Raw genomic sequence first — 24,371 nt, 5'->3', positions numbered from 1 at the left:
CAACGAGACCGAGGGCCTGTTGTTTAGGACGAAATCAGGTCAGGACGTTGTTGTGCATTATTCAATTTGCACTGTCACAGCCAAAATGACGTCGGTGCAGTTGCTGCAGCTACTATGGCAACGTTGCTACCCGATGAAACCTTAATCGTTTTTTAAACACTAATCATTTATTATAACCCCTTTCGCATCGGCCAGAGTGTAAAAACGGTCCTTCAGATCCGTTTTGCTATGCTACCAAATCGATCCAATCCATCTTGGTACTTCATCTCACAATTTATGCTCAAGAGATACTCAACTCGCCGAGTACTGACAAAAAACCCCCTGGTACAGGTAAGAAAAAGGCTCTACAAATAGTACCGACCCAAAAGTAAACATTTCATCAATGCTAACGAAGTCACGGGAAAACAATGTGGCGTGGTCGCCTCTCACCCACCTATCTTTTGGCACTGAATCGCGTGGTAGGTGTAATGCGTCTACCACCGTTTTGCTCTATTCTGGTACTACTGGGGCATTTATCAATGGTACAATTTCCGCCCACACAACGATACGGATCGGTGGGGAATACAGAACGTGAGGGGAAAGAAAGGATACAAGCGGCGCGCCAACAAGCATTCACTCGCTGACTCAAGAAGGGAAAAAGTCAAACAAAATAGCTTATCCTTCGGTATCCGCTCCGGTGCCACTTCAGCAGCAGCTTCGCGTGAATTGTTATATCGAGGTGATGTACGCCGTAAGGATAAAAGGATCTTCTACAGTCGCCTCTTCTGGAGACGTTTTGCTTTGTTGGCAGCAGTCTCTGTGGGTCGTCGTCAATAGAGCATACACCCTCGAGGGTGTCTTTGCCGCCTTTCGACGGAAGCACAGACACCGGTGCACAGCCTGTCAGTTATTGGATGAGCGTCCCTTAAAGCATAAGTTTAATTGTATCAACAAACAAGTGTAAATGCGCAAATCTGAGAAGAAACGTTCTGATGTTCGTTCTTACGGTTGAGTTGGTTAGAGACTCAATAGCAAACGTTACGGTGGTAATAAATGTTGACATTTGTTATACTTGTGTGAGGATTTTTTTTGTAGACATAAACTAAGGATTTTTGCCTCAAGTTCTCTGAGTGTATTAGATTAACACTTATCGTATCAATCTCGCTTGCCATGAAATATGTCACTTACCATTCGCTACCATTCCCGTATTGGATGAAGGACCAGGACTGCCTATAACACCGTGAGCCAACAGGCCAACCAGCAGCAACTTCACCGGCAACAAGGTGGCCATCATCAGGAAGGCCCCCGCACTATCAAAGGGGGCCATCCTTGTGCGACTGGACCAATGCCCGCTAACTATAATCACTGGTTTGTCAAATAATCGGCTCTTGAATCACTCACACTTGTGAATCTCCACTAAGGATCACTGTTAACACGATAACGATGATCACGATCGCGTTTGTTGAAAGGTTACTGTTATGCAAATAATTATGCTTTTAACTTTTTTTGGATATTAATATATTTTACTGATTTTTTTTTGCAACTTCATGAATAGGTAAGCGTTTATTTTACACTTTCACGATAGCAGTTTGATGTATTATAACCCCGTACTAATTGTTTTAAAATTATTTGTCAAATTACCCTAACCGTTGTACCTTTTAATCACAAACCACACACCAAAAAGCACGATCACTCAAATATGTCTCGTTGCTTGCTTGCACTGTTTCGTTGACTTTGTCGGCCGCAACAAAAAAAAACACATTCCGTATATCGGATATGATTCACGTTCCTTTCCGCTAAATCATTATTTTATCCATTTTTTATAGAGACCAACCTTCGCAAACAGGATCAGACCCGTGTTCCGTTTTCCGTTTTTCCGATGCTATCGATAATTTGATTTGCTCCCAATTGCTTGATCGCTATCGGGCGTTACGTACAAGCAGCGGTCCCTACCAGGGTTCGGTGCTCACCAACTGCCATAGCACAACACACCGTTACTGCTCACGGGGAAAACTTGCTTCCGCACGACGCTGCATCCGAGACAACACTGAAAACGCATTCCGTGTGCCGCATCCATCCGAGCGCACTGCGCTGAACAACCGCACATGTGTATCCGGAGCGGCATCACCACCCATCGCCAACATCATGAGTATCATCATCATCATCAGCATCATCATCATCATCAAAGATCTCAATGGCAACGTGGTTTGACACGCGGCTAATGATGCTCTCCGTGTTTACCTTTCGAACTATCAAACTCAGCCGAGAGACCGATGTACAGAGAGAGAGAGAGGTAAAGAAAAAGAGGCAGATCTGCCACAGCATCCACAACAAGCGAGTCAAGTTTCGCTCTCTCCCATAGAGAATCGTTTGTTTACATTTCACCGGAATGATCAAAGCAGTCCCCATGGTACGCGTATCGGTCGCGATTTCCCCTTTTCTGTCAAAGGACGCACCCTTCGGATTGTTAACGAGGGGAAAACGAGGGAGTTGTTCTCGGGTGGATTGTGTTTTATTGCGCACGTGCAGTAATAAAAATGGGAAAAAACAAACCGACCAACATGTTTCGATACAGTTTTTCTCCGCTTTCTGTGGCTTCGGCAGATGAGGAGGACGATGGATGGCCGGTAGTATCCTATTTCCGGCGCAAAGCAAGTAAGTTTCTCCTGTTTTTCACACTGTATACATACCTTCTCGCTTCGTCCTTTACAGGATGGTACACACATTTGTCGGTTGTTTTGATGCTCTCGCGTTCCAGCACACCACCCAGAAAGAGGATAGCAATCGTTAAGCGTCCTTTTCTTTCCTGCCCGTACGGTACCATCTGTAAACCAATCAAATTCATTGGATTCACGCTGGCCCAGAGTTTCCCGTAGCGTCCTGCCGGTGGCTCTCGTATCGCCCTAACTGTGCGACTCGTTAAGCCGTCGTCGTCTTCCAATCTTCTCACGCGCCGGAAACCAGCGAAGGAGGAATCCTTCCCAAAGCTGTGTGTCTTCGCGCATTTCTTTGGCAGTGTTCAACTTACCTTCTGTCTCACTCTGTCTCGCTATCGAGAAATTGGGAAAATTTTACTGCTTTGGTCTCTGTCTTGCTCCCAACACCCTTTCAAGCTTGGTGGCCGCATAACCGTTTGTCTTCGGCCGTTTTTTTTGCAAAAAGATTGCATTCTTCTTTTACTTTCTTAATATTTTTCTGTTATTCATTACCGTTTCTCCTCATTTTTCTAGCAGTGTTTGAATTCGTATGGAAGCTTTCGTACATTTCTCTCCTAGGTCCAAGATGTCTGGCCCAAGAAGCTGCGCATTTTGGAGACCAAGATTTGTTCCAATCGTTGCCGCTCCTAGCGATGCCATCACGTCTGTCTGTCTGTTGAGCTCTGCCACGTTTGGTTATCTTTTCATGTTCCTGGGACCACATGCTTCCGATCATTCCGATATGAGTTCGGGCATGTTTCGGCTTTGGTTGGGGAATTTTTTTTTTTTTTTTACTTTTACCTCGGAAAAATAAGCATCCCGTTCGGTTCCTTCAGAAAGCAGCCATTCTGTGGAGCGTTCAAGGTGTCGTCAATTTTGCCGACCAGACTATGAAGACAAGATGGAATGAATGTCGCCCTGGTGCAGTGCCATCCTCCTCGTTCCGATTACACTTTATCCTATCGTAATGCTTGAGGGGCGGATACCCAAGGTAACATTGACCCCAAGGCCGACGTGCTCGACGGCATGCACTTTCCCGGGCACGTCATCGAACGGACACGGCTGGGAGTCACATGAATGCCCCTCCGGGCCGGTTAATCTACGTCGGCAATCGGATGAGCTGGGAACGGTCGAGACAGCTGAGATCAACTTTAATTCTACATGCGAAACAGCTGTTTCACCAGACGACGTACACCATTGTCTGCTGGTTGAAAAGAAGAATGGGTTTCCAACAGCTTGACTGGAATCGACTGCATGCAAGCATTTCTGTACTTTTTGGACGCAATCAAAAGAGCATTATTTATTTAATTTGGTAGCAAACGAGGTGGCAGTGAATTTTAAAGCCTTTTAAGTGTCTGTTTTTCTTCTTTTCTTACTTAAATGTACTGCCCGTAGTTGCATACATCCTCATACGAAAACTCGTTTCAACGAGATTTACTCTTTCGTTGACGATCTTGTTTAATTCGTCTTAGTTATTTGGTGATGTTTAAATCATTCTTTTCTCATTGAATCAAATAAATTATAAACGAAAAATAGACGACGTGCTTATCATCGTGAGAATTATTCATAAACACATCCTTATCACAAGTGTCTAATTTTTTTTAAATAATTATTGTAAATTTAATATATATTCACCATTATTGGGATAGCAATACGGCCGAAGCCGTTCCTACTGAATAAAAAAAACATTATTGGGCTGATTACAGACGAAAATTTCCAGTTCAAAATGCTAATGAATTTAAAAGCAATTATGTGTATACAATTAGGCCCTATATTCCGTTGAAAAATCAGTACTACATATTGAGATTGTATGACAATCATTTTTTGTCAGTCAAACCATATTTGCGAGTTAATTAGATCATTGTAAAATTTTGCGAATGTTTTTTTTTATTTTTTGTTTTATTCAGAAAGAACGGTTTCGGCCTAATTGCTTTGTTTTTTTTTATAAATGGACTTGAAAATGAGTAGAGAGCCATTAAAGTCCAGAATAGCAAATAAAAATTTCGTAAAGAGAGTAAATTTGCCTTTTGCCCGTAAATGCAAATCTTCGTGCATGATAGCAAGGACGATTTCTCTACATACGATTACTGCATTCATCAACATGGGTATAACCTGTAATACGTCACAAATTATTGTAAAAATCACAAGATATAAGGCAAAACCCGTTCCATTGTCCAATCACTGTTTGACCGCTTCTGTGTCTCCAAATCAGTGGAAAACTAGCAACTGTCATCCTCGATGGCCAAACAAATAGGAAGCGCAAATTAATGCATCAAAAAGCACAAATCGAGGAACTACTAAAATCTACAAATCGATACTCTACGGGACAATTGAGGAAAAGCGTGAGCCTAGTATCACGTTACAATTATACATTTTGCAAATTGATCTTTTTATTTGTTTGTAGGATCAACAGAAATGTTTGATGATTAATACCATCTGCCAGAAAAAAGGTGTTACAATATTTTAATATATCATTGCACCATCAACCTCACTACAAGCACCATTTTCAAATTATATAATAATGCAGATTGTATTTTGATTATCAGTGGAGTTTGATATAAATATAACCAATACATCCGATTTCACCTTTAATGCACGAACATTTCTTCATGATACAAACTTCCAAGAAATCAATGACATGATATATTTTACCAAGGTTTAGTTAGATATAGACTATGATTAGGAAATATTACAAATACAACCTATAAATGGAAATAATACTAACTAGCTAACTATATTTCATCATGACGAATAGCATCATACATTTTAACGTTACGAAATAAATCAAAATGCTCTAAACATACTACTTTTGATTGTAAACATATTATTTAAACTATTTTTACCATGTGGTGAACGCATTTTTGAAGTCGTCCCAGAATTCACCTATCTGGGGTCAAAGCTCAGCAACGACAACAGTATGGAAGCTGAGTTGCGCGCAAGGATGCTGGCGGCCAACCGGTCATTCTACAGCCTGAAAAAGCAGTTCACCTCAAAGAACCTGTCGCGACGGACGAAGCTGGGACTATATCTACCTATATAGTACCAGTACTCACATACGCCTCTGAGACATGGACACTGTCCAAATCTGACGAAACCCTCTTAGCCGCGTTTGAGAGGAAGATGCTCAGAAGGATAATTGGCCCCGTATGTGTGGAAGGACAATGGAGAAGCCGCTATAATGACGAGCTATATGAGATGTACGGCGACCTCACTGTCGTACAGCGTATAAAGCTCGCCAGGCTCCGGTGGGCTGGCCATGTTGTACGCATGGAAACGGACGACCCAGCCCGTAAAGTCTTTTTAGGCCGTCCACAAGGACAGAGGAGGCGTTCGCCCAAATTGGGGTGGCAAGATGGCGTGGAGGCGTCCGCCATTAAGGCCGGGATAACGGACTGGCAGACGAAGGCGCGAGACCGTGAGCGGTTTCGGATACTCCTGAGGCAGGCCAAGACCGCAAAGCGGTTGTAGCGCCGGATAAGTAAGTAAGTAAGTATTTTTACCATGAATAAAAAAACAAGATTATGGAACAAAGTGAATAACTACACTTTCGATGTTAATTGTATAGAAAAAAATTATTTTACTTTACCTATTGATGAAGCATTCAACCTTCTCGATCCATACCAAACTAACTGGGAACCACAAAACGTTCGCGTATTCTAAAATAGGGCGGACTAAGCTACAATAAAGGGCTTTGAGGCAAATAGGATCACGCACATCATTTGCCATAGCACAGAACCTTCCTGACACAGTATTGGCACGATAAATGGTAGGCTGAAGATGTTGATTGAATGACAGTTTTGCATCAAGGAGAACTTCAAAATCAGAACGTCACTGAGTATTATTTAATATATGCAGACATTGATGACGAGGATGATGACATCTACGATAACAGCATTAATATTGTGTTTGAAATTTGTGTCCCCAAAGAATATGAAACAGAATAATATTATGAAATTTACTTTTAATTATGAATTGATTCAACGGCATTGGTCACATTACATCAAATTAAAACAAAACAAAACTAACAAACATTTCGAAATTTTCAACAATTCTTCAGGAGGGTCGTTGTACAGATGGAGTTGTTATGCATACAAAATACAACAACATTTCTCTACAGTAACAATTAATAATGTGAATTGATAACGATTGCTAGCCTGCTTATATCAATACAGTGGCCTATTAAAGGCAAAGCACATCAAAGCAAGTAGATATACAACTTTTATATTGATTATTATAGATTATTGACCACGACGAAATGGCGGATTAAGGGTATCGGGGGTCCTAGGCGGTAAGAAGAGTTGAGGCCCTCTGTAAGTGGAAAAATGGTAAATTGAACAGTAGATTTTAATTGCCGGAGGGGGGGGGGGTTTAAATGATTCGCCAGCGTCGCGGCCCAATGTCCATCCTTCCGAGGGCCTTTCTCGCTAGTACTCTGTTTACTTTCATATATACTGCACACTACAGACTAGCGATCTACTTCTTCTTCTTCTTTGACACCACAACCGTTGTCGGTCAAGGCCTGCCTGTACCACTTGTAGCCTTGGTTTTCAGTGACTTATTGATTCCCCCCATAGCAGGATAGTCAGTCCCACGTAAGGCGACACGGTCTAGTTAGGGCTTCAACCCATAACGGGCATGTTTTTAAGTCGTACGAGTTGACGACTGTACCACCAGACCGGCTCAAGCGATCTACAGGGCCCCTCCCCTAAATCGGCAGAGCCCTAGGCGACCGCTTAGTCCGCCTACCGTTAGATCCGCCGCTGTGACGACGTCAAGTATTTGAGATTCTACGAGATTTTGCTTAATTTTGCAATTAGCTCGAACGAGTAGGTTCAGCAATGAGCAATTCTTCGATGAATGATAATTCAAGTTGCAATCTTAACTATCCCGCTTCATTAATCTTTTATACTCTTTTCATTCAAGCTACCCATCCTCTTCGCTTGATCTCATTGTCCTTTAGTCGCAACTACACTCTACATCACACGCCAAAATTGTATCTGGCCAGTTATTGACTTATTGAGATTTGATCTACTATTTAATAGCTATAGAAACGTTGTGTAATCTATTTTGATTGGTTTAGTCACGAGGCCACGGAACTTGAGAAAGTTGAGAAAAAAAAACTCAATATCTCACTAAAGCTTATCAGGAACTCAAATCAAGTTCTTGTATACAAGACCTTTATCATTGATATATTTCACACTCAAGCTGGGTTTGTTACAGATCCTCCAAAAGTGTCGTGAGCACCAGATCAACTGCAAAGCGGCCTACGGCACCATAGACCATGGGACCATAGAGGCCACCATGAGGCGTACACCCGACTTCGGGAATTGATTGCATTGGAATTTGATTGTATTAGAACAAAAATTGGATTGAGAATTAAAGCGACAAATACGAAGTACCTGCTGGCCGGAGACTCAGGCCAACTGGAAAGCTGTGTACAGTGCTACAAAATGTCATGAGCATCACGAGATGTTCACCAACGAAAACAATGAACATATCCGTTATAGCTTGGTGCTCATTGCTGATACTCAGTGAAAGTGCGTCACGCCGACCGCGATATGCGAATGCTTGAGTCCAATGCGATACTCTGACTGACAAGCTGAGCTTAATGTCGGCGCAAGCATAATCATGATTTTACTGGCTGTGAATAGTGCTGCCAAATGCCACTGTTTCAGTCACCAACACTCATGACTGAAGTGAAGCTCCAATCAGCTCACGCACACAACTGAAATGATTTGAGGTGACACTGAAACAGTTGGTAGACCAATCACATGCTTGATGACATTTTGTTTAGCACCCAACTCTTGATCACTCACTTGGTCACGACATTCTTGGAATTTACTTGGCGTTTGGTCTAAAGGAGGGGTCTCCAAAAAGTACGCAAACAAAAGCAATACGGCCCGCGAACTAAAAAGTTTGGAGACCCCTGGTCTAAAGCAACAAAATGAGCATGCTTTCTCGCTCTGTCTGCTTCGATGCAAGTGACTGACCAAAAGTTAGTTGCACAAAATCTCACCAAGCATGTGATGATCGCACCAACTGTTTGAGTCTCACCTCTGATCATCACAGTAGAGCCCGTGACGCTGACATGATTTTGTTTGTCATGACGTTATGTCAAAGAAGTTTTGCAGAACTGATCACAAAAAAAGTCATGACTGATAAAGCGATAGTCGCACAAATATTACGAAGCATGAATTGATCACACCAAACGTTTTGAGTATCACCTCTGGTTATCACAATTGAGTACTTGACGCTGACATGGATTTCTGTTAGTCAAAGTTTTGTATGACATTGATAGTGACATTTTACAGCACTGGCTGTGTATTAGTTGAGGGCGACAATCTCGATGTGATATAGAAGTTCTGCTATCACGTAATGTTCATTACTTTGAACAAGGACATCATTAGCCAAATCCGGAGGTTGATTATGCAAGGGAATTGTGCGTACTATGGTCTTCACTATCTGTTGAGATCCAGAGGACTTCAAGACCGCACGAATCTCTAGGGACATGATACTTTGAACATTCAAAAGGATGCAAAACCTATAGATTAATTTGAGCGGAAGATGCAAAAGCTAAGGATTATTTTTGGCGGTGTGTTTGAGCATGGAGCCTGGAGGAGAAGGATGAACCACGAGCTTGCTGAGCTGTACGGTGAACTAAGCATCCTGACATTGAAGAAAGCAGGATACAATGACATATTATGAGGATGCCGAGATTATGCCCTCCATTAGACGCACAGCGAGGTCGTTGGCTAGATCAGGTAAAGCAGGACCTGTCGGAGATTCTCGGCTACAGCCAGGTACCAGGCATCCTGAGGAATTATTGTTGACCGGGTCATGTCATTGACGACGTGCCTCATCGTGGGCAGGCCAACAAAAGAGAGCGAGAAAGAGAACCCCATATTTGATCGTATTTTTTGTAACCCTTTCCAATCAAAACATTGAAAACTCTTTCCACAGTAATTACCGGTTATCTAAAATCACAATTGCTCATATTTCAGACTTCCGAAATTTTCTCAAAATCACTCGTGAGTGCCTGATAAATTGAACGATGAGAACATTTCAGGGCATCCATGACCCCGCGGCTTTTAGTATCTCGTCAGTATTATGTTACTCATTACATGGCACCTAAATAGTTTGGTTGTATGCCAACCAACAATGTAACATTGACAAAAAGACCCACATGCATTTAGAGGATGGATGTTTTGCATTGATTGGTAGATACATTTCAGTTAAGTTCACACAATTTAGCTTTTTGTTTATTTGTGTATTTTATCTGGTGGCTAAGATATCCAAGGATTTTTTTTTATTTTCATTTATCACCTGATAAATAATCGTTCTTCCGGATTGGAGCACGCGTCGGATCTTATAAACGCATCAAATAGATAAACACGTGTTCACAATAGTTAGTTGAATGCAGTTTCATCACCATTTTGTCCATTTCTAAAATCGTCCTGCTCCACTGTTGGTTGCATTTCCATAGACAGAGTTTCCCGCATTTCAAGAAAATACGTTTTCCCACTTTTCTTACAAGAAAATCCCTGCAAGCAACAAAGAAACCATCGTATGTTTCAACCGGCCGGCGGTTACCGCCATAAGCGTAAACAAAGCGAGGGCGCGTGCGCGTTCGTCCAATTTCACCCTTGTTGTTTCGAGGGATACACTAGAATCAGCTGTTTACTGTCATGCGGGTTTTATGTCTCTCAGCACACACACACATGCACCGCTAAAAGCTACACAATTTGTCGTTTTTTCTCTTCTATTTGGTAGTGATATTTTCATTGTCTTTCTGTGCCTTTTCTATTAACACAGCACCTGTGTTTGTATTTTCCATTGGCCTTATTTAGAGTGTAAGAAACAGATTACTAATACGCTTGTGCTACGCTAGAACGGAATCGAGGTAAATATTGGCTGGGTTACTGCGTCCTGCGTCGTCCACAGGGGCAGTGCAAGCGAGACAGAGCATGCGAAAGGACAAGTTGTTGAATTTATTGATCATCGTCGTAGCAGGCCCCGCCGCATTCGCATTCAGTTTGTTTGACGTTTACCCAGCACTGTTTAGCAACGATTGTTTTCTTTGTTTTAGTTAAATGATTTCCTTGTGCAGCAGGTTAAAGTGCAATAATTAGAAAGCATCAGGATCCAATTGATTGAGTCTGATTTTCGTCTGATTTCTTAGTGAATAAGCAAGTGTGGGAGATAGTGTACGAAAACTACGGTCAAGTTAGGCTGGCAAAACAATACATCACATATCACACACCCATGTATCAACAAACAGAATGACTCACTGGTGTTTGACCAATGGCGGAAACAAGTCTGAAGGAGTGTCCGTACCTGCGTTCGCTTCCGCATAGATAAACGCACCATATCTCTTGCCCTATGCTGTGAGCGTCAAGTGTACGGGATCCCGTTTTTCCGCAACAGCACTTCCGCCAGTGGAGCATTTCGTCGTTCGCGAGGGTACGTCACATGATTGCAGGCTACAACCCAACGCGCACAGGCGACGGGAGGAGGGCAAATCCGTTGCGTTTTTCCCGTGCGAATTTTTTGCACCCGATGCGAAATGGGCAACTGCCTCAAAGGATGCCTTTCCGACGACACCAATGGGGGGGTGAGGTGAGAAAAAAAAAACAACAAGCCTAAGTGTGTGTCACTCCACAAGAAAAGCATGCTATCCTCTTCATTTACGCCGAGCATCCTTTCTGCATTTCTTTCCCTTTCTAGCCGCACACGGATGAATGCAAGTGATAGTCAGTACGAGGTAAGGTGGATTGTTAGCTGAACGCAATATCGTCACCACATTCCACAGCCACATCTTGCATCCACCCTTGTCCCAATACACCCACTACCCTGTGAACCAATGAAGCAAGAGCAAAACAATTTAATTAAAAATCCATTTGCAACAGATCCTGATCGAGGGGATGCAGCCCACGGACGGGTACCCGGATGAGGGTGGTGAGTTGCAAGAAGCAATAAAAATCAAATCAAATGTAAGTGTCCCAGCACCACAAGGGTTGCCCTTCACTGTGTGGTTTCATCGTTTCTACTCATATATCCCTCTCTTACAACGCTCTTTTTTTTGTAGAGAAAATCAAACTTTTTCAAGAAATTCTGTACGAAAACGAGTGTAGACTATGCAAGACTGAACAAAGCAAAAAACAATAATTTTTCCAAGCGCATTGCCACCGCTGGCAGCACAAGCAAACATAATCAGCATCCAAAGTCGGGGTAAGTGAAAATGCCGACTACGGAAACGTATGTATTTATGTAAACGTACGTATATTTCAGATTGGACATTCAACTGCAGTGCCTCGATGCACATTCTTTGCTGCTCGTGTCGAAGGATGGCCATCGGAAAACGAACAACGGTTACAACGATCTGCAAACGGACCAAACCTCCACTCCTGGTAGTTCGCTCGATTTGGAGTGGGAAAACGATTACGGCTATCAGCACAGTCAGTGGTATGTGATTGATGTTTGCTTTTACAAAATCGTACAATGGAGACGCCCGATGCTTCATCGTTTCATTGTTTTATTGTTATTTTTTTTTAATTGTTATTTTAAATCTTATGGTTACAATCAGACAATGGGCGAACAGAATGGTTTTTTGTTTTATCCGGCGCTACAACCGCTTTGCGGTCTTGGCCTGCCTCAGGAGTGTCCGAAACCGCTCACGGTCTCGCGCATTCGTCTGCCAGTCCGTTATCCCGGCCTTAATGGCGGACGCCTCCACGCCATCTTGCCACCCCAATTTGGGCGAACGCCTCCTCTGTCCTTGTGGACGGCCTAAAAAGACTTTACGGGCTGGGTCGTCCGTTTCCATGCGTACAACATGGCCAGCCCACCGGAGCCTGGCGAGCTTGACACGCTGTACGACAGTGAGGTCGCCGTACCTCTCGTATAGATCGTCATTATAGCGGCTCCTCCATTGTCCTTCCACACATACGGGGCCAATTATCCTTCTGAGCATCTTCCTCTCGAACGCGGCTAAGAGGGTTTCGTCAGATTTGGACAGTGTCCATGTCTCAGAGGCGTATGTGAGTACTGGTACTACATAGATAGTATATAGTCCCAGCTTCGTCCGTCGCGACAGGTTCTTTGAGGTGAACTGCTTTTTCAGGCTGTAGAATGACCGGTTGACAGCAGAATGAGTTTGAATTAAAATAGTTCTTTATCTTGCTACGGGTAATACGGTAGCTACAAGGCTCCAAACCGCGACGGGCATGTTATTTTAGTAATGCGAGTTGCCGACTATACCACGGGACCGCACCTCCTACATTTTAGCATACATTGCCATATATGTTGATTTAGTTTGTTCACCGATTGTTTTCTATCTACTACTATGATCAGAATTTTATTGTTTCCTTCTTTTAGACGAAAATTAAGCCCTATTAATACAAACAACAAGTTTGATATATATTACTGTACAAGTTTGATATATATTAGTTTATGTTTTGTTATAAAAATGAGATATAAAAGTTCACCCATTAGTTAAAGGTAATGTCAAAATGGCCCTTAACATCGTTATTTGGCAAGAAATGAGGATCGCGACCAGACAGGTTTGGAAATACGGCAATAAGTGGTTTACCAACACGCACAGTCAAAAAGGACATTTTAAAAAAACCTTCAGTTAGCGAGGATCTGCTTAATTATCTTACTGGAGGTGTAAAGTTATCTAGTTAACCCTCTCATGTTTTGGCATCAATTGCTCTAATATTATTCGAATGGAAAAAGAAAACCATCAGTAAAATTGTTTTCTTTTTTTAGTTTTGCTGCTTCTCTCTCATAATGGTAAACATTTTCATATTTGGATTCAATTAATCGAACGCTGCTAGAAGCAAAACTATCTTCAGTCATGTGTAGTAAGAAAAAGAACAGACCGCTTAATCCTGCTATATTTTATCATCCTATCTTCAATTCTAATTCACCTTTCTTCCAATTCTCTTTTGCTCTTATCATTAACGCTATTTATACATATAACGTAAACTCTGGGCAGTCAGTGCCGAAGAATTCATTGCATAAGATGATGAAGTAAACCGAAAATAACATAGTATATTCTAATTAACAATCGTAAGTTAAGTGAGAATGTTTAATTATTATTTCTTAGAATTCATGCAAAAATTCAGTTTGTTATAGCATTGCTTAGGATTCAAAACTTAACAAATTTAGTTGTCGTACAAAATTTATAGAAAAGTAATTTCCACATAGTAAAATTTTTGAACAACGATTTAGTCTCTGGAATGGATTAAACTAGTCATGCGAGGGTTCACTTTAGATGGAGTATTTATAGTGCAAGAAAATTTTCTACTATCAGTGAAATCGAGTAACTTACAGTAATAACGCATTTAAAATCGATTATCGATTGAAGGTATTGAGATTTATCGACTATATTAGCGATTGCAATGATTAGACACAATTAATTTTTTCGTCAATTATGACAAATGTTATGTTTTAGTATTTTTTTATATGTAGTAACAAATTAACAAATAATGGTGTTCACTTTTTTTATTTGATTTTCAAAGCAAGGAATTTCATAATTAATAGGGTGACTGTACCAGTATTCGGCAGTGTACATGTTTTCGGCAAGTTAACTAAAAACGTGTAATTATGAAAAAATGCGTAGAAAATAGTCTCCACACATATTTTTTAAATAGAGATATACTCATTTGTTCTTCATATACGAAGTATCACATCATTTCCTTCCATATTCTTCAAAATATCAAACAAAATGTGCGGAGTTCACAATTTTTCGGCAGATTTGCTGTCAGCCAATAGTTCGGCAGGTTTAATTATTAAGAGAACCAGAGCACTAACACAATTAAAGTGTGGTTTTAATGAAAGATTCTACGCCTGCAGCAGTTATTCTAGCCCGGTTGGAATTTTAAAATCACAAAAAAAAAAACAAGTTATTTTCCTCTTTAAATACTGCCGAAAAAAGGTACATGGTGAATGTTGATTTTTGACAGATCGATGCTTTGGGCTACTGCCGAAACTTGAAACAATAACACACTTTTGATTTGGCTGAATATTCATTTATAACTTGATCAGAACACTACAACGTGTATGTCGACACATAAAACCACATTTATTGTACCAAATTTCACCAATTTCACTATAAATAATCCAATAACTTGAGAGAAAAATATTAATTTGTGAGCCAGTCGGAGCCGTACTCTACAGCCGTCAGGTAATCTCATTTCTCCAGTGCCTCCAGTCTCCAATGTTTGAAACTCAAATCAAAATGACTGTAAAAATTGCCAGCAAAATGACCAAAATGGGCTACATAAAATTAATAATTTAAGTACTTTTCAACACCAATCTTAGGAAAGCGAGAGTGTAAAACTAATTTACCAATTTTTATCTGCCTGTTGGCATTGATTAAAACATTTACCGACCCGTATTCGCGTTGCCGAAAATAGGAGCACAGCCTGACGAAAATAGGACCAAACTGCTGAAAATAGGAACAAAAACAGTGGTTGCATTTTCATGAATATCGCTATAAAATGCATTTGAAACGGCAAATAAAAAATCGCACAACAAAATACGATAGTTTATCGTTTAAAATAACGTCACTTTCATCAAAAGTAATAAAAATGGTAAGTGTACGAGCAGTTTTTGTGAAACTGCTGCACTAACCTGCCCAATACTGGTACATTTACCCTAGTTTTTATAAGAAAAATTTGCCAACTTTGTATATGAAAAACATTCGATAACAACTAACATTTAGCCATTTTTAAGTTGATAATTTACAGAGTTTTACAAGGTTTTTTGTGGTTTTTTTTATTTTTGAATTATTTTTATTAATTTTCAATGGGACGATTAATCACCAACTAATCGTGTTGTGAATAAATCTTGAGACGAAACCAAAAAATTACGAAAAACATCAATCATGGGTAATATATTATTATGGGTACACTTGTGTTGGAGGGGGTCCCGTGGTACAGTCATCACCTCGAACGACTCAATAACATGCCCGTCATGGGTTCAAGCTTAGAATAAACCATCCCCCCGTAGCAAGGATTGACTATCCTATCCGGCTGTGTGTTAATGAATTAAGTGTCGAAAGCCTGTATATGCCGGCATGTCCCGCGTAGGACGTTACGCCAAATAGAAGAAGGGTATACTTGTATAGTAATAAAATATTGACTTAATGTCAGATATTGAATAATAAAACATAAACCTTACCAGTCGTTATTACGATCTAAAAAATGAGTCTTAGATAATCAGCATTTATGATTGATTGAGCGATGAGCTACATAATCTATTAGAAACAGCAATATGTAAAGCTCTTTTCAATCGTTCACCATTCCAGGTTATCACAGGAAGACGATCAACCGGAAGCTCCTCACTTGCAAAGTTTCCCTGCCTCGGTTCAGGAATCGGTATTCAAGATCGAGGAGTGGTCAACACTGAAACGCAGCAAGGACCGTATCAATGCCCTACGCAAGCTAGACCACCAACACCAACAACCTGCGCAGCATCAGGAGGCACAAGGCAGTGGCAGTCGGTCCCGCTTCATCCACTCCACCAACTCCCCCGGAGCGGCGGATGACGTTACCGGATCACTCGAATGCATTTCTCGGCCAGTGCCACCGGGTGGCCGTGCATTTCCCTCCTTGGAACAGCATCATGCAGCTAGTCTGACGAGCGTGGACCGAATGATACACGGTGGATCGTCGGACCTTTCGCACATATCATCGACGCCGGAGGGTTCGCTGGAATGGGACATCGATCAGGATCGGCAGCTGAAGTCGGAAAACGAATCGCTCGATTATGACACCAAGGAGTTGTTGTTGGAGATTGAGCAACTTAAAAATCGTGTGCTCAGCGAAACTGGCGCAACGCTGAAAGATGAGGAGCTGCCAAGCAGCTGATCGGACAGCAGCCCAAATGGGGATTCCGATTTTGATGATTATAGTGTTCCCCATGAAGAAGGAGGCCGAACTTGATCACGTTAGAAAGGACGTATCGTAGCTAGTAAGCATTGTATAGTAGTAGAGCTGCAGAAAATAAGTATATTTATTGCGTGTTTGTATCAATGTATTAGCACCAACGTGAAACATGTAGAGCGCATAATAGCGAATAACTGAATTTCAACGAACCACAAGTGTATATTTCAACCCCCCGTTACACCACACCTATATAACTAGTCGTCGGTGACGTTTGTTTAACAATCGTTTGAATTTTCCTGTTACAAACAATAACAAAAAAAAAACAACACACTTCTCAGATCGTGTTGTTGTTGAAAGTTTGCGCTAGCGCGATGGTCCTTCAAAAAACCATCATTTGGTGCCGATTTCCCGCTTTTCTACTAGACCGCTATCCATTGTCGATCGCTATTTATATACACCAATTTATACAATGATAACTAGAAATGCATTTTGCCTCGATCGTTTTAGCACCATTGTTTGTGAGCGGAAATCGCCCTCGTAGCGGTGATTTACGGTAACTAGAGTGTCCTTCCCAGTTTTCCGATAGTTGGTATTGTCATGTTAAAGGTTTTAATTTTAAAATATTATCGTAACGGACTGTTGCCAGCCGAGGGGAGAGTGGGCACGAAACTCACCAGCGGAACACAACAATAACAATGAAATGTGTGCATTTGTTGGCCTCTGTTGTACGGAGTGCAAAATTAACTGTATGAAGTATGAAGTATGAACGGAATATACATACATAAATAAATATTTAAAAAAACACAAAGCTAATTTGTCTATTTTTCTTTTTTAATTTGATGTATCACTACTTCCTATATGTGACTCTAGCGAGTTATTTTAAATAATAATAAAAAAAGGTTTTTTCATTTGTTTTTATATTTTGATGTATTGTTTTTATTTCTTGTTGATTTTATGTTTAGTTCTCCCACAATATTTGCTTCCCTTTGCTCTTACGTTTTTTTTCCAATTCTATTCCCTCACTACAAACGAACCTGTGTTGGATCAATGTTGCAATCAACTGTTCTGTAATGAATGCTCCTTCTTCCTGTTTTCTTTCCTTCTTTCTTATTTTTGTTGCTATCTTCAATCTATACATTGATAACTCATTTCATATTTCACTATCCTTCAAGTCCTGTATTTTTTCCAACATAGAAAACCTATCTTATTTTTGAGGCTATTTTCGTTTACCTTTTACTTGCAACGAACGAACGCTTTCCATTGTTGGTATGTATTTTATGTGTTTTACGTTACGTTGTTTCACAATATGTCCAAGTCTGTGCTTTCTGTGGTTCCGTGTCAACTGTGTAATGTGTCATCTTTACAGCAGCCATTCAAATTTACCAGTTTTTAAGTATATTCCAGTGTTATATTCTCTTCTGCTGATTTTGCCATGTTGTGAATTAGCAGAATGATTTGTAAATTTTTGTGGGATGGTAACCAGCACAAATAAACATACAATGTTTGAAGTGTAACTAACGGTTTCAACTGAATGTGCACAACAAATGAATTCATATAAATTAGTATATGTTATTCACATTCTACTGCACACAATTTGTTTTCCTGTTTTCCATCATACAATTTCTTGCTACGGACCATGTATTCATCTTGTTGAATTGTCCCGTTTTTTTTTCTACATTATCAATAAATATCTATATTTTAAGGAAATAATTGTTTTTACTGCTTAGCTTTCCTGCTGCTACAACACGGAAATAAACAGGAACAAACAACATCATCAACAGCTTTCATCAGTTGTTTAACGTTTCCGAATTTAAAAGATTTACAAAGCCACATGCAAACGGATAAACGAGGAAAGATTGCATAAATCTTACCAAAACAACAACCAGGTGCCGCCTTTTGTATTATTTCCCAGTGAGTAGGTACGAATTGAACGTATAATTAAGTAAACGTATAATTGTATGCACTGTAATCTGCAGTTAAATGTGATGAACACCAGACTCGTACACGCGTTTCATGAAAAAACGCAATACAATTGCCCTAGTAAAGAACGGTCATCTTGGAAGAGTTACCGGAAGCTCGGCTAAGGGGAAGGGATGAAAAAATATGAAAAAGTAGTATCAAACTCATTCAATCAAATCATGTATATTCTTCAGAAAACAGCATAAAACTCATAAAACATTCTACTCTGTTGGTCAAATATATTATGTAGAAGAATTAATTTGAAATTTGAAAAGAAGAAAAAATATAACTCCATTTACAGAAAAAAGCAAAACTGTTTAACCATTTTGTTACCGATGCCTTTTTAACAGGCTTAACGGATATTCGTTAAACTAAGTAAAAATATTTGCTGTGAAAAAAAGAATCACATTATCAAAATACTGTCTAGATGTGTTGTTAAGATAGTATTTGTTTTCTAATTCTATAATTCACATTAAAGATTGTGTAGGTATGTGTTAGTATGCGTGTTCATGTGTGGTTTGATGTAAACAAACTAGTTTATACAAATTTGAACTTAAAAAAATTAATCAACTTAGTTAACAACTGAATAGCATGTGCACTATAATAGCAAAACAGTGCCTATTTACATCCCATATCAGGCAACAGAAGAACACAAATGATTGCATGTCGCGATTTAACGCACTTTCATATTGTGTATTTTTTCACAATTATATATTGAATTGTGTGTGTGTGTGTGTGTGTGTGTGTGTGTGTGTGTGTGTGTGTGTGTGTGTGTGTGTGTGTGTGTGTGTGTGTGTGTGTGTGTGTTTGTGTGTGTGTGTGTGTGTGTGTGTGTGTGTGTGTGTGTGTGTGTGTGTGTGTGTGTGTGTGTGTGTGTGTGTGTGTGTGTGTGTGTGTGTGTGTGTGTGTGTGTGTGTGTGTATGTGTGTGTGTTTGTGTGTATGTGTGTGTGTGTTTAGCACAACTGATGTTAGTGTGTGTTTATTTACGTGTTATAGGGTGTTATTAATCCATTTTAATACATTGTGATGTACAAACTATCGTCCGTCCTTGTTAGTTTGTTTCAAGTCATTTCTTTCAATAGAGCTCATGATTTGAGAAGAATTTACTCCACATTCTTACTGGCTAGTCTAATATGCCAAAAAACACTTCATATTGTCATAAACCATCCATATCGCATTGTTGTGATTTTTTCGCAGACTAGAGTCTCGTCTCACTGGTTAAACATTTTGTTCAACCCACCTGTATAGTCCTGCAAGTTAGAATAAGCGCTAGAAATCGTGAACGCTGCGCGTCGATAGGTTTCATAGACTTTTTTTTTTGTTTTTATTGCGATACCGTAACATAGTTTTAGAATTGTCACTTAAACATCCTAATTGTTTTACAGTTTCAATACGTTATTTTCTTCATTTCATCTTTTACATATTATTGTTCATTAGTTTAATTAACATTGCGCAAAAATTATAACGAAAACAAACAAAAATTACACGACTATGCATTCGACCGCGATACAGGTATGGGGTTTTTTTATTAGGGTTTATGTCCGATTTTAACTGTTAGGATAGTACCCCCTGACGGTTAAATACGCTAAACTAAAACCAAACTAAGACAAAACAAGAACCCTTTTCTTCGGAAAGATCTCGTCGTACAATTCCAGAACGATCTTGTAGATTAGGTACACCACCGCGATAAGAACATTGAATTGGTTGATTGATACCAACTATTACATTGATTAACGGTACGCTATGAACAGGTAAGTTCATGACCGTATTCTAGGCGACTCAGAGTTCTTTCCAATCCATACTATACTGAATACTTTGCAGCTGCCGTAACAAGATCATGTGATCAGTACTCACAGTATTCACTCTTGGTACAAAACACAACACCCAAACCAATTCCTTGTTTATCGCTTTTTTATCGCTTTACTCTGGAATCACTGAAAGTAGTCGAAAGTGTGTAGGAAATACGACAAAAATAAATGACAAACGTATTCAAATCCGACTGAAGAAGACCAACCTCTACAACCATTTGCAGTGCAAACACTCCATTGGTATGAGCAGTGTTAGGAAAGAAAATCCTCTTACAACACTAAATTAGTGATTTTAATACAGTGGGTTTGAAGAAGTATTAGTGAACCAGCCAAAAAGTTTTGAAAATATTACAATCGGAACCTGCGCACCCGTGCTACAAGATCGTTTGTAGTTGTCTCCGAGAACGGTTTAATTTGGGAACCAATCGGAAACGAACAACATATCATATCAAGTTTACGGATTTAATTTGTGTACACTACCTTGGGAAAGTATTGTTTTTTTTACATACTAGTAACAAACGAACGATTTAGCACTAGAAAACCATTCCATCACCATCATCATCACACATCCACACCGATCGCGCCCGTACCGTATAGGGATAGTGGGGTTCCGTTAGTGCATTGGAACAGAACCTACCGTGTCACTTTATCTATAAGCGTATTGATTCGCGTCTCGGAGAAACCGGGCACAAGCTTGTGGATGATTTCCTTCACAAATAGATCACTCACGCCCGGACTACTCCGTTCGGCGCTCTCGAAGGCCAGCCGTAGGTCTCCCATGTCGGAACCGCTGTTATAATTTCGCTGCATCTGTAATGCAACATGTATTAGAACAATGTATTAGAACTGAAAGACTTCATATCCTCCTTTCCCTAACCATCCATCAATACTAACCTCAGATAAAAGAGGGAAAATAATTGCCTTAAGACAGCCACTGTTTGTTGACGTTGTCATCGTTGTTGGCGTCGTCGTGGAGGACGATCGACTCGAGCTTTTGCTGGAGTTGTTATTTACATTCGTAATACTGTTGGTGCGCGAGTTGCCATTGCTGCTTGTGGTGTTGTGGCTGGGCGAATCCCGTTCGCGCCGCAAACTGCTACTGCGCTTATCGTTCTCATTCCCCGATCCGCTCAGGCTGTCGGAGGCAACCATTTTTCGCTCTTTGTTATCACGGTCCTTTTCTCGATGATCGCGATCTATCCGTTCACGATGGTCCCGATCCCGTTCACGGTCGCGATCACGCTCACGTTCACGGTCACGATCACGTTCACGGTCTCGTTCACGCTCACGCTCTCGTTCGCGATCTCGCTCTCGTTCGCGATCTCGTTCGCGTTCGCGATCTCGCTCCCTTTCTCGGTCACGCTCCCGTTCTCGCTCCTTTTCGCGATCCTTTTCCCATTCTGACTCGCGCTCCAGGCGATGATCTCGCTGTTGTCGTTCTAAGCTCGCTTCCTTTTCCTTCTGCAGCTGCATAGCGGAGATTTGATTTTGCAACTCGCGCTCCTTGCGCGAATCCACAATGATTGGACTGGTGTTACTGGTGTTATTCGTGGCATTGTTGGCTGCAATCAGCGTCGAAGAGGACTGATGCGATGGCGATGAAGATGGTCGTGGCTATAAAGAGGGATTTTTTTTTAATTACAAATTTATTGTTCTATACATGTGCATATGTGTTCACGACCTGGTTGATCATTTACCTGACTTGTTTTATGTTGATTCAAATTGTAATCCCTATCACGGTTCGAGCTGACACCACCGACGTTGCTGGTACCATTGTGTTTTACCGGTGATCCAAGCGGGTCTTCCATCACATTTTTATTAAAGTTATTGAAATTCAATCCCTTCACCGTCATTATCCACGGTTCATCGAGATCGCTATCCTGTTTCGAGTCCTCACTACAAAAAGGGCAAAAAATAAAATAAAAATACATTTGATGATGCTCAATACACAACACAGGATATGGTAGATCATCTTACGAATCCGAATTTTCTGATTCTGTTTCACTTTCTTCGCCTTTTTGAGACTTCCATTTTTTGTACCGATCGATTAAATCGATTAGGTAAGAATTTTTCTTCGCTTTCTTAATGAAAGGAAACTTTAGCAGTTCCTTTGCTGTTGGTCTCTAAAAATTAAAATTAAATCAAAATCCATGAACAATAAACAAATTGCCGCAGGTCGCTACTGGCAGGGTGACTTACATTTTCTGGATCTTTATTTAGGCACGCTTCGACAAAATCTTTGAATGGCTTCGTATAACTACCGGTTAGCTGAGGTGGATTGTTCTTCGGAATCAGAAACAATACCCGCATCGGATGCAGCTCCGAGTTGGGAGGTTCACCTTTCGCCAGCTCGATTGCGGTAATACCTAGCGACCAGATGTCGGCTTTGGAATCGTACATGGACTGCTTTATCACTTCCGGTGCCATCCAGAAGGGTGTTCCAACGAAGGTGTTTCGCTTGGAAGTAGTGTTTGTGAGTTGGCCGGCAACGCCGAAGTCAGCCAGCTTCACGTCTCCCAGCTCGCTGAGCAGCACGTTAGCCGCCTTGATGTCCCTGTGTAACTTGCGCTCCGAGTGCAGGTAATCCAGACCTTTGAGCACCTCGCGCAGTATAATGGCGATGTGCATCTCCTCGAAGAGACCCGCTTTCATGAGGTCTAGGGCGGATCCACCGCCGAGATATTCCATGATGATCCATAGCTTGGTGCCCTGTGTTTGGTAAAGCAAACGAGTAGTAATTAATCACACTGTGCCTAATCTCTTACACACGCCAACTAAAAGCATAACGAACTATCGAAAGTTATAGAAAATGCAAAGAGGATTCGTTTTTCATTCCATGCTAATACCTGTCGAGCTGAAATTTCTCCACAAAACATTTGTCTGGCTCATCGAAACGGAACCGCAGATCAGACGATACACAATGCCTAACGCATTTGGTGGTGTGTTTCGAACCGTCAATATCCCCCTAGTGTGTATATCTTGTGCGGTTCACACTCCAGCCGGATGCAGTTCCTTTCATTTCAAACTCATATTGCACAGTGAGGTGGAAAATTTAGTCCATTGTTTTGGATCGTGCATGCATATGCATACCAACCAAGGCGCAATGATATGCAGAGCTGAACGAGCTAAAACATCTTTCGCTTTTCTCTGGCAATGAAAACGAAAACTTTGCTATCATTTATGAAAGAGAAACGTGGTGGTATCGAGACACATCAAAGCGATACAATCAAACACAAGCATCCGTGAGCGATGATTTGCAAACAACCAATTGGAGAAAATGGGTTCTTCTACGAAAACAGTAGCAAGACGAAGCCACCAATACTGGTATTGTATGGTCCAGTACAAGAGGATGTAAAGTAGAACTACTATATCGATCGGAATTGTTAAAAGCAGTGAACAGTTTTCAAAACAAAAATATTGCAAAAGCGATGAAAATTGCAATCATAGCAATTAAAATTGAGTTACTTAGTCCATTAGTGCAAGTATTTTAAAATATTATTATTGTCACGAAATAAGATGCGTGTTTTGTGCGAGTTTGCATCAAACCACACGACAAATAGAATAGAACCGCTTTTAACAAAGCAAACTAACTAACGCTATATGCTACGAAAAGTGATTCGTTGGTAACAATTGCCGTAAAAGCGAGCGCAAAACGGGAACGAATATTTATGCTCCCTAACCTGGTTCGTGACTTAATTTTGCATTGACCCGTTAGAGCTCGCGCAAACGTTTGAACACCGACAATCACAAACTGCCAGAACCATATTGTACCACCACTTGGTGTATGAGTCATACCTTTACCATCGTCCACAAATGGCCATGGCGTACGCGTGTTGAAGGATTGGCTGGGGAGTACTGTATAGAATCGACCGTTGACAAAAGCACTCGCGCCACACATCAGTGCTGGTTGTATTGCGAGTGTGACGCGATTTGCGATCATTATTAAAACAAACACGCACCGACCCGAACCATACCCGGTGACGGGGTGTCGAGTCGGGGTCCATTGCACTGTTGTGCTGATTTAGATAACACCGA

General features: G+C 40.8%; 3 protein-coding genes across 11 annotated transcripts in view; 1 reads left to right on the top strand and 2 right to left on the bottom strand.

The window, feature by feature from the left end:
* LOC121597118 (lachesin-like) overlaps positions 1 to 2,065 on the bottom strand; it is a 58,900-nt gene extending 56,835 nt beyond the window's left edge. The window contains exon 1 of one of the 2 annotated variants that reach the window (XM_041922657.1): positions 1,168 to 2,065. In XM_041922657.1, the coding sequence (XP_041778591.1) occupies positions 1,168 to 1,306 (139 nt within the window). In that variant the 5' untranslated portion in view covers positions 1,307 to 2,065. The remainder of the gene's footprint in view (positions 1 to 1,167) is intronic. The other variant, XM_041922656.1, reaches the window with a different exon arrangement.
* Positions 2,066 to 10,557: 8,492 nt separating this feature from the next.
* LOC121598082 lies at positions 10,558 to 17,425 on the top strand. 2 transcript variants are annotated; one of them, XM_041924632.1, is made up of 7 exons: positions 10,558 to 10,575; positions 10,855 to 11,291; positions 11,400 to 11,436; positions 11,582 to 11,665; positions 11,761 to 11,903; positions 11,964 to 12,137; positions 15,988 to 17,425. In XM_041924632.1, the coding sequence occupies exons 2-7, from the start codon at positions 11,239 to 11,241 to the stop codon at positions 16,547 to 16,549; spliced, it is 1,053 nt and encodes a 350-aa protein (XP_041780566.1). In that variant the 5' UTR covers positions 10,558 to 10,575; positions 10,855 to 11,238; the 3' UTR covers positions 16,550 to 17,425. The 2 variants fall into 2 exon arrangements, with proteins under 2 accessions (XP_041780566.1, XP_041780565.1); XM_041924631.1 differs by lacking the exon at positions 10,558 to 10,575 and adding an exon at positions 10,613 to 10,785.
* A 373-nt stretch (positions 17,426 to 17,798) lies between these two features.
* Positions 17,799 to 24,371, bottom strand: part of LOC121598081 (serine/threonine-protein kinase svkA) — a 45,256-nt gene continuing 38,683 nt past the window's right edge. For 6 of the 7 annotated variants that reach the window (XM_041924630.1, XM_041924629.1, XM_041924627.1 and 3 more), the window contains 6 exons: positions 22,536 to 23,045; positions 22,314 to 22,459; positions 22,034 to 22,232; positions 21,231 to 21,950; positions 20,974 to 21,146; positions 17,799 to 18,647 (listed from right to left, as the gene is read on the bottom strand). In XM_041924630.1, the coding sequence (XP_041780564.1) occupies positions 18,605 to 18,647; positions 20,974 to 21,146; positions 21,231 to 21,950; positions 22,034 to 22,232; positions 22,314 to 22,459; positions 22,536 to 23,045 (1,791 nt within the window). In that variant the 3' untranslated portion in view covers positions 17,799 to 18,604. Of the gene's footprint in view, positions 18,648 to 19,547; positions 20,463 to 20,973; positions 21,147 to 21,230; positions 21,951 to 22,033; positions 22,233 to 22,313; positions 22,460 to 22,535; positions 23,046 to 24,371 lie in introns of those variants that run through there. The other variant, XM_041924626.1, reaches the window with a different exon arrangement.

This window comes from Anopheles merus, chromosome 3R, assembly GCF_017562075.2.
Source record: "Anopheles merus strain MAF chromosome 3R, AmerM5.1, whole genome shotgun sequence".
In the NCBI taxonomy this organism is placed as follows: domain Eukaryota; kingdom Metazoa; phylum Arthropoda; class Insecta; order Diptera; family Culicidae; genus Anopheles; species Anopheles merus.
This window is presented reverse-complemented; position numbering and strand designations above follow the sequence as displayed.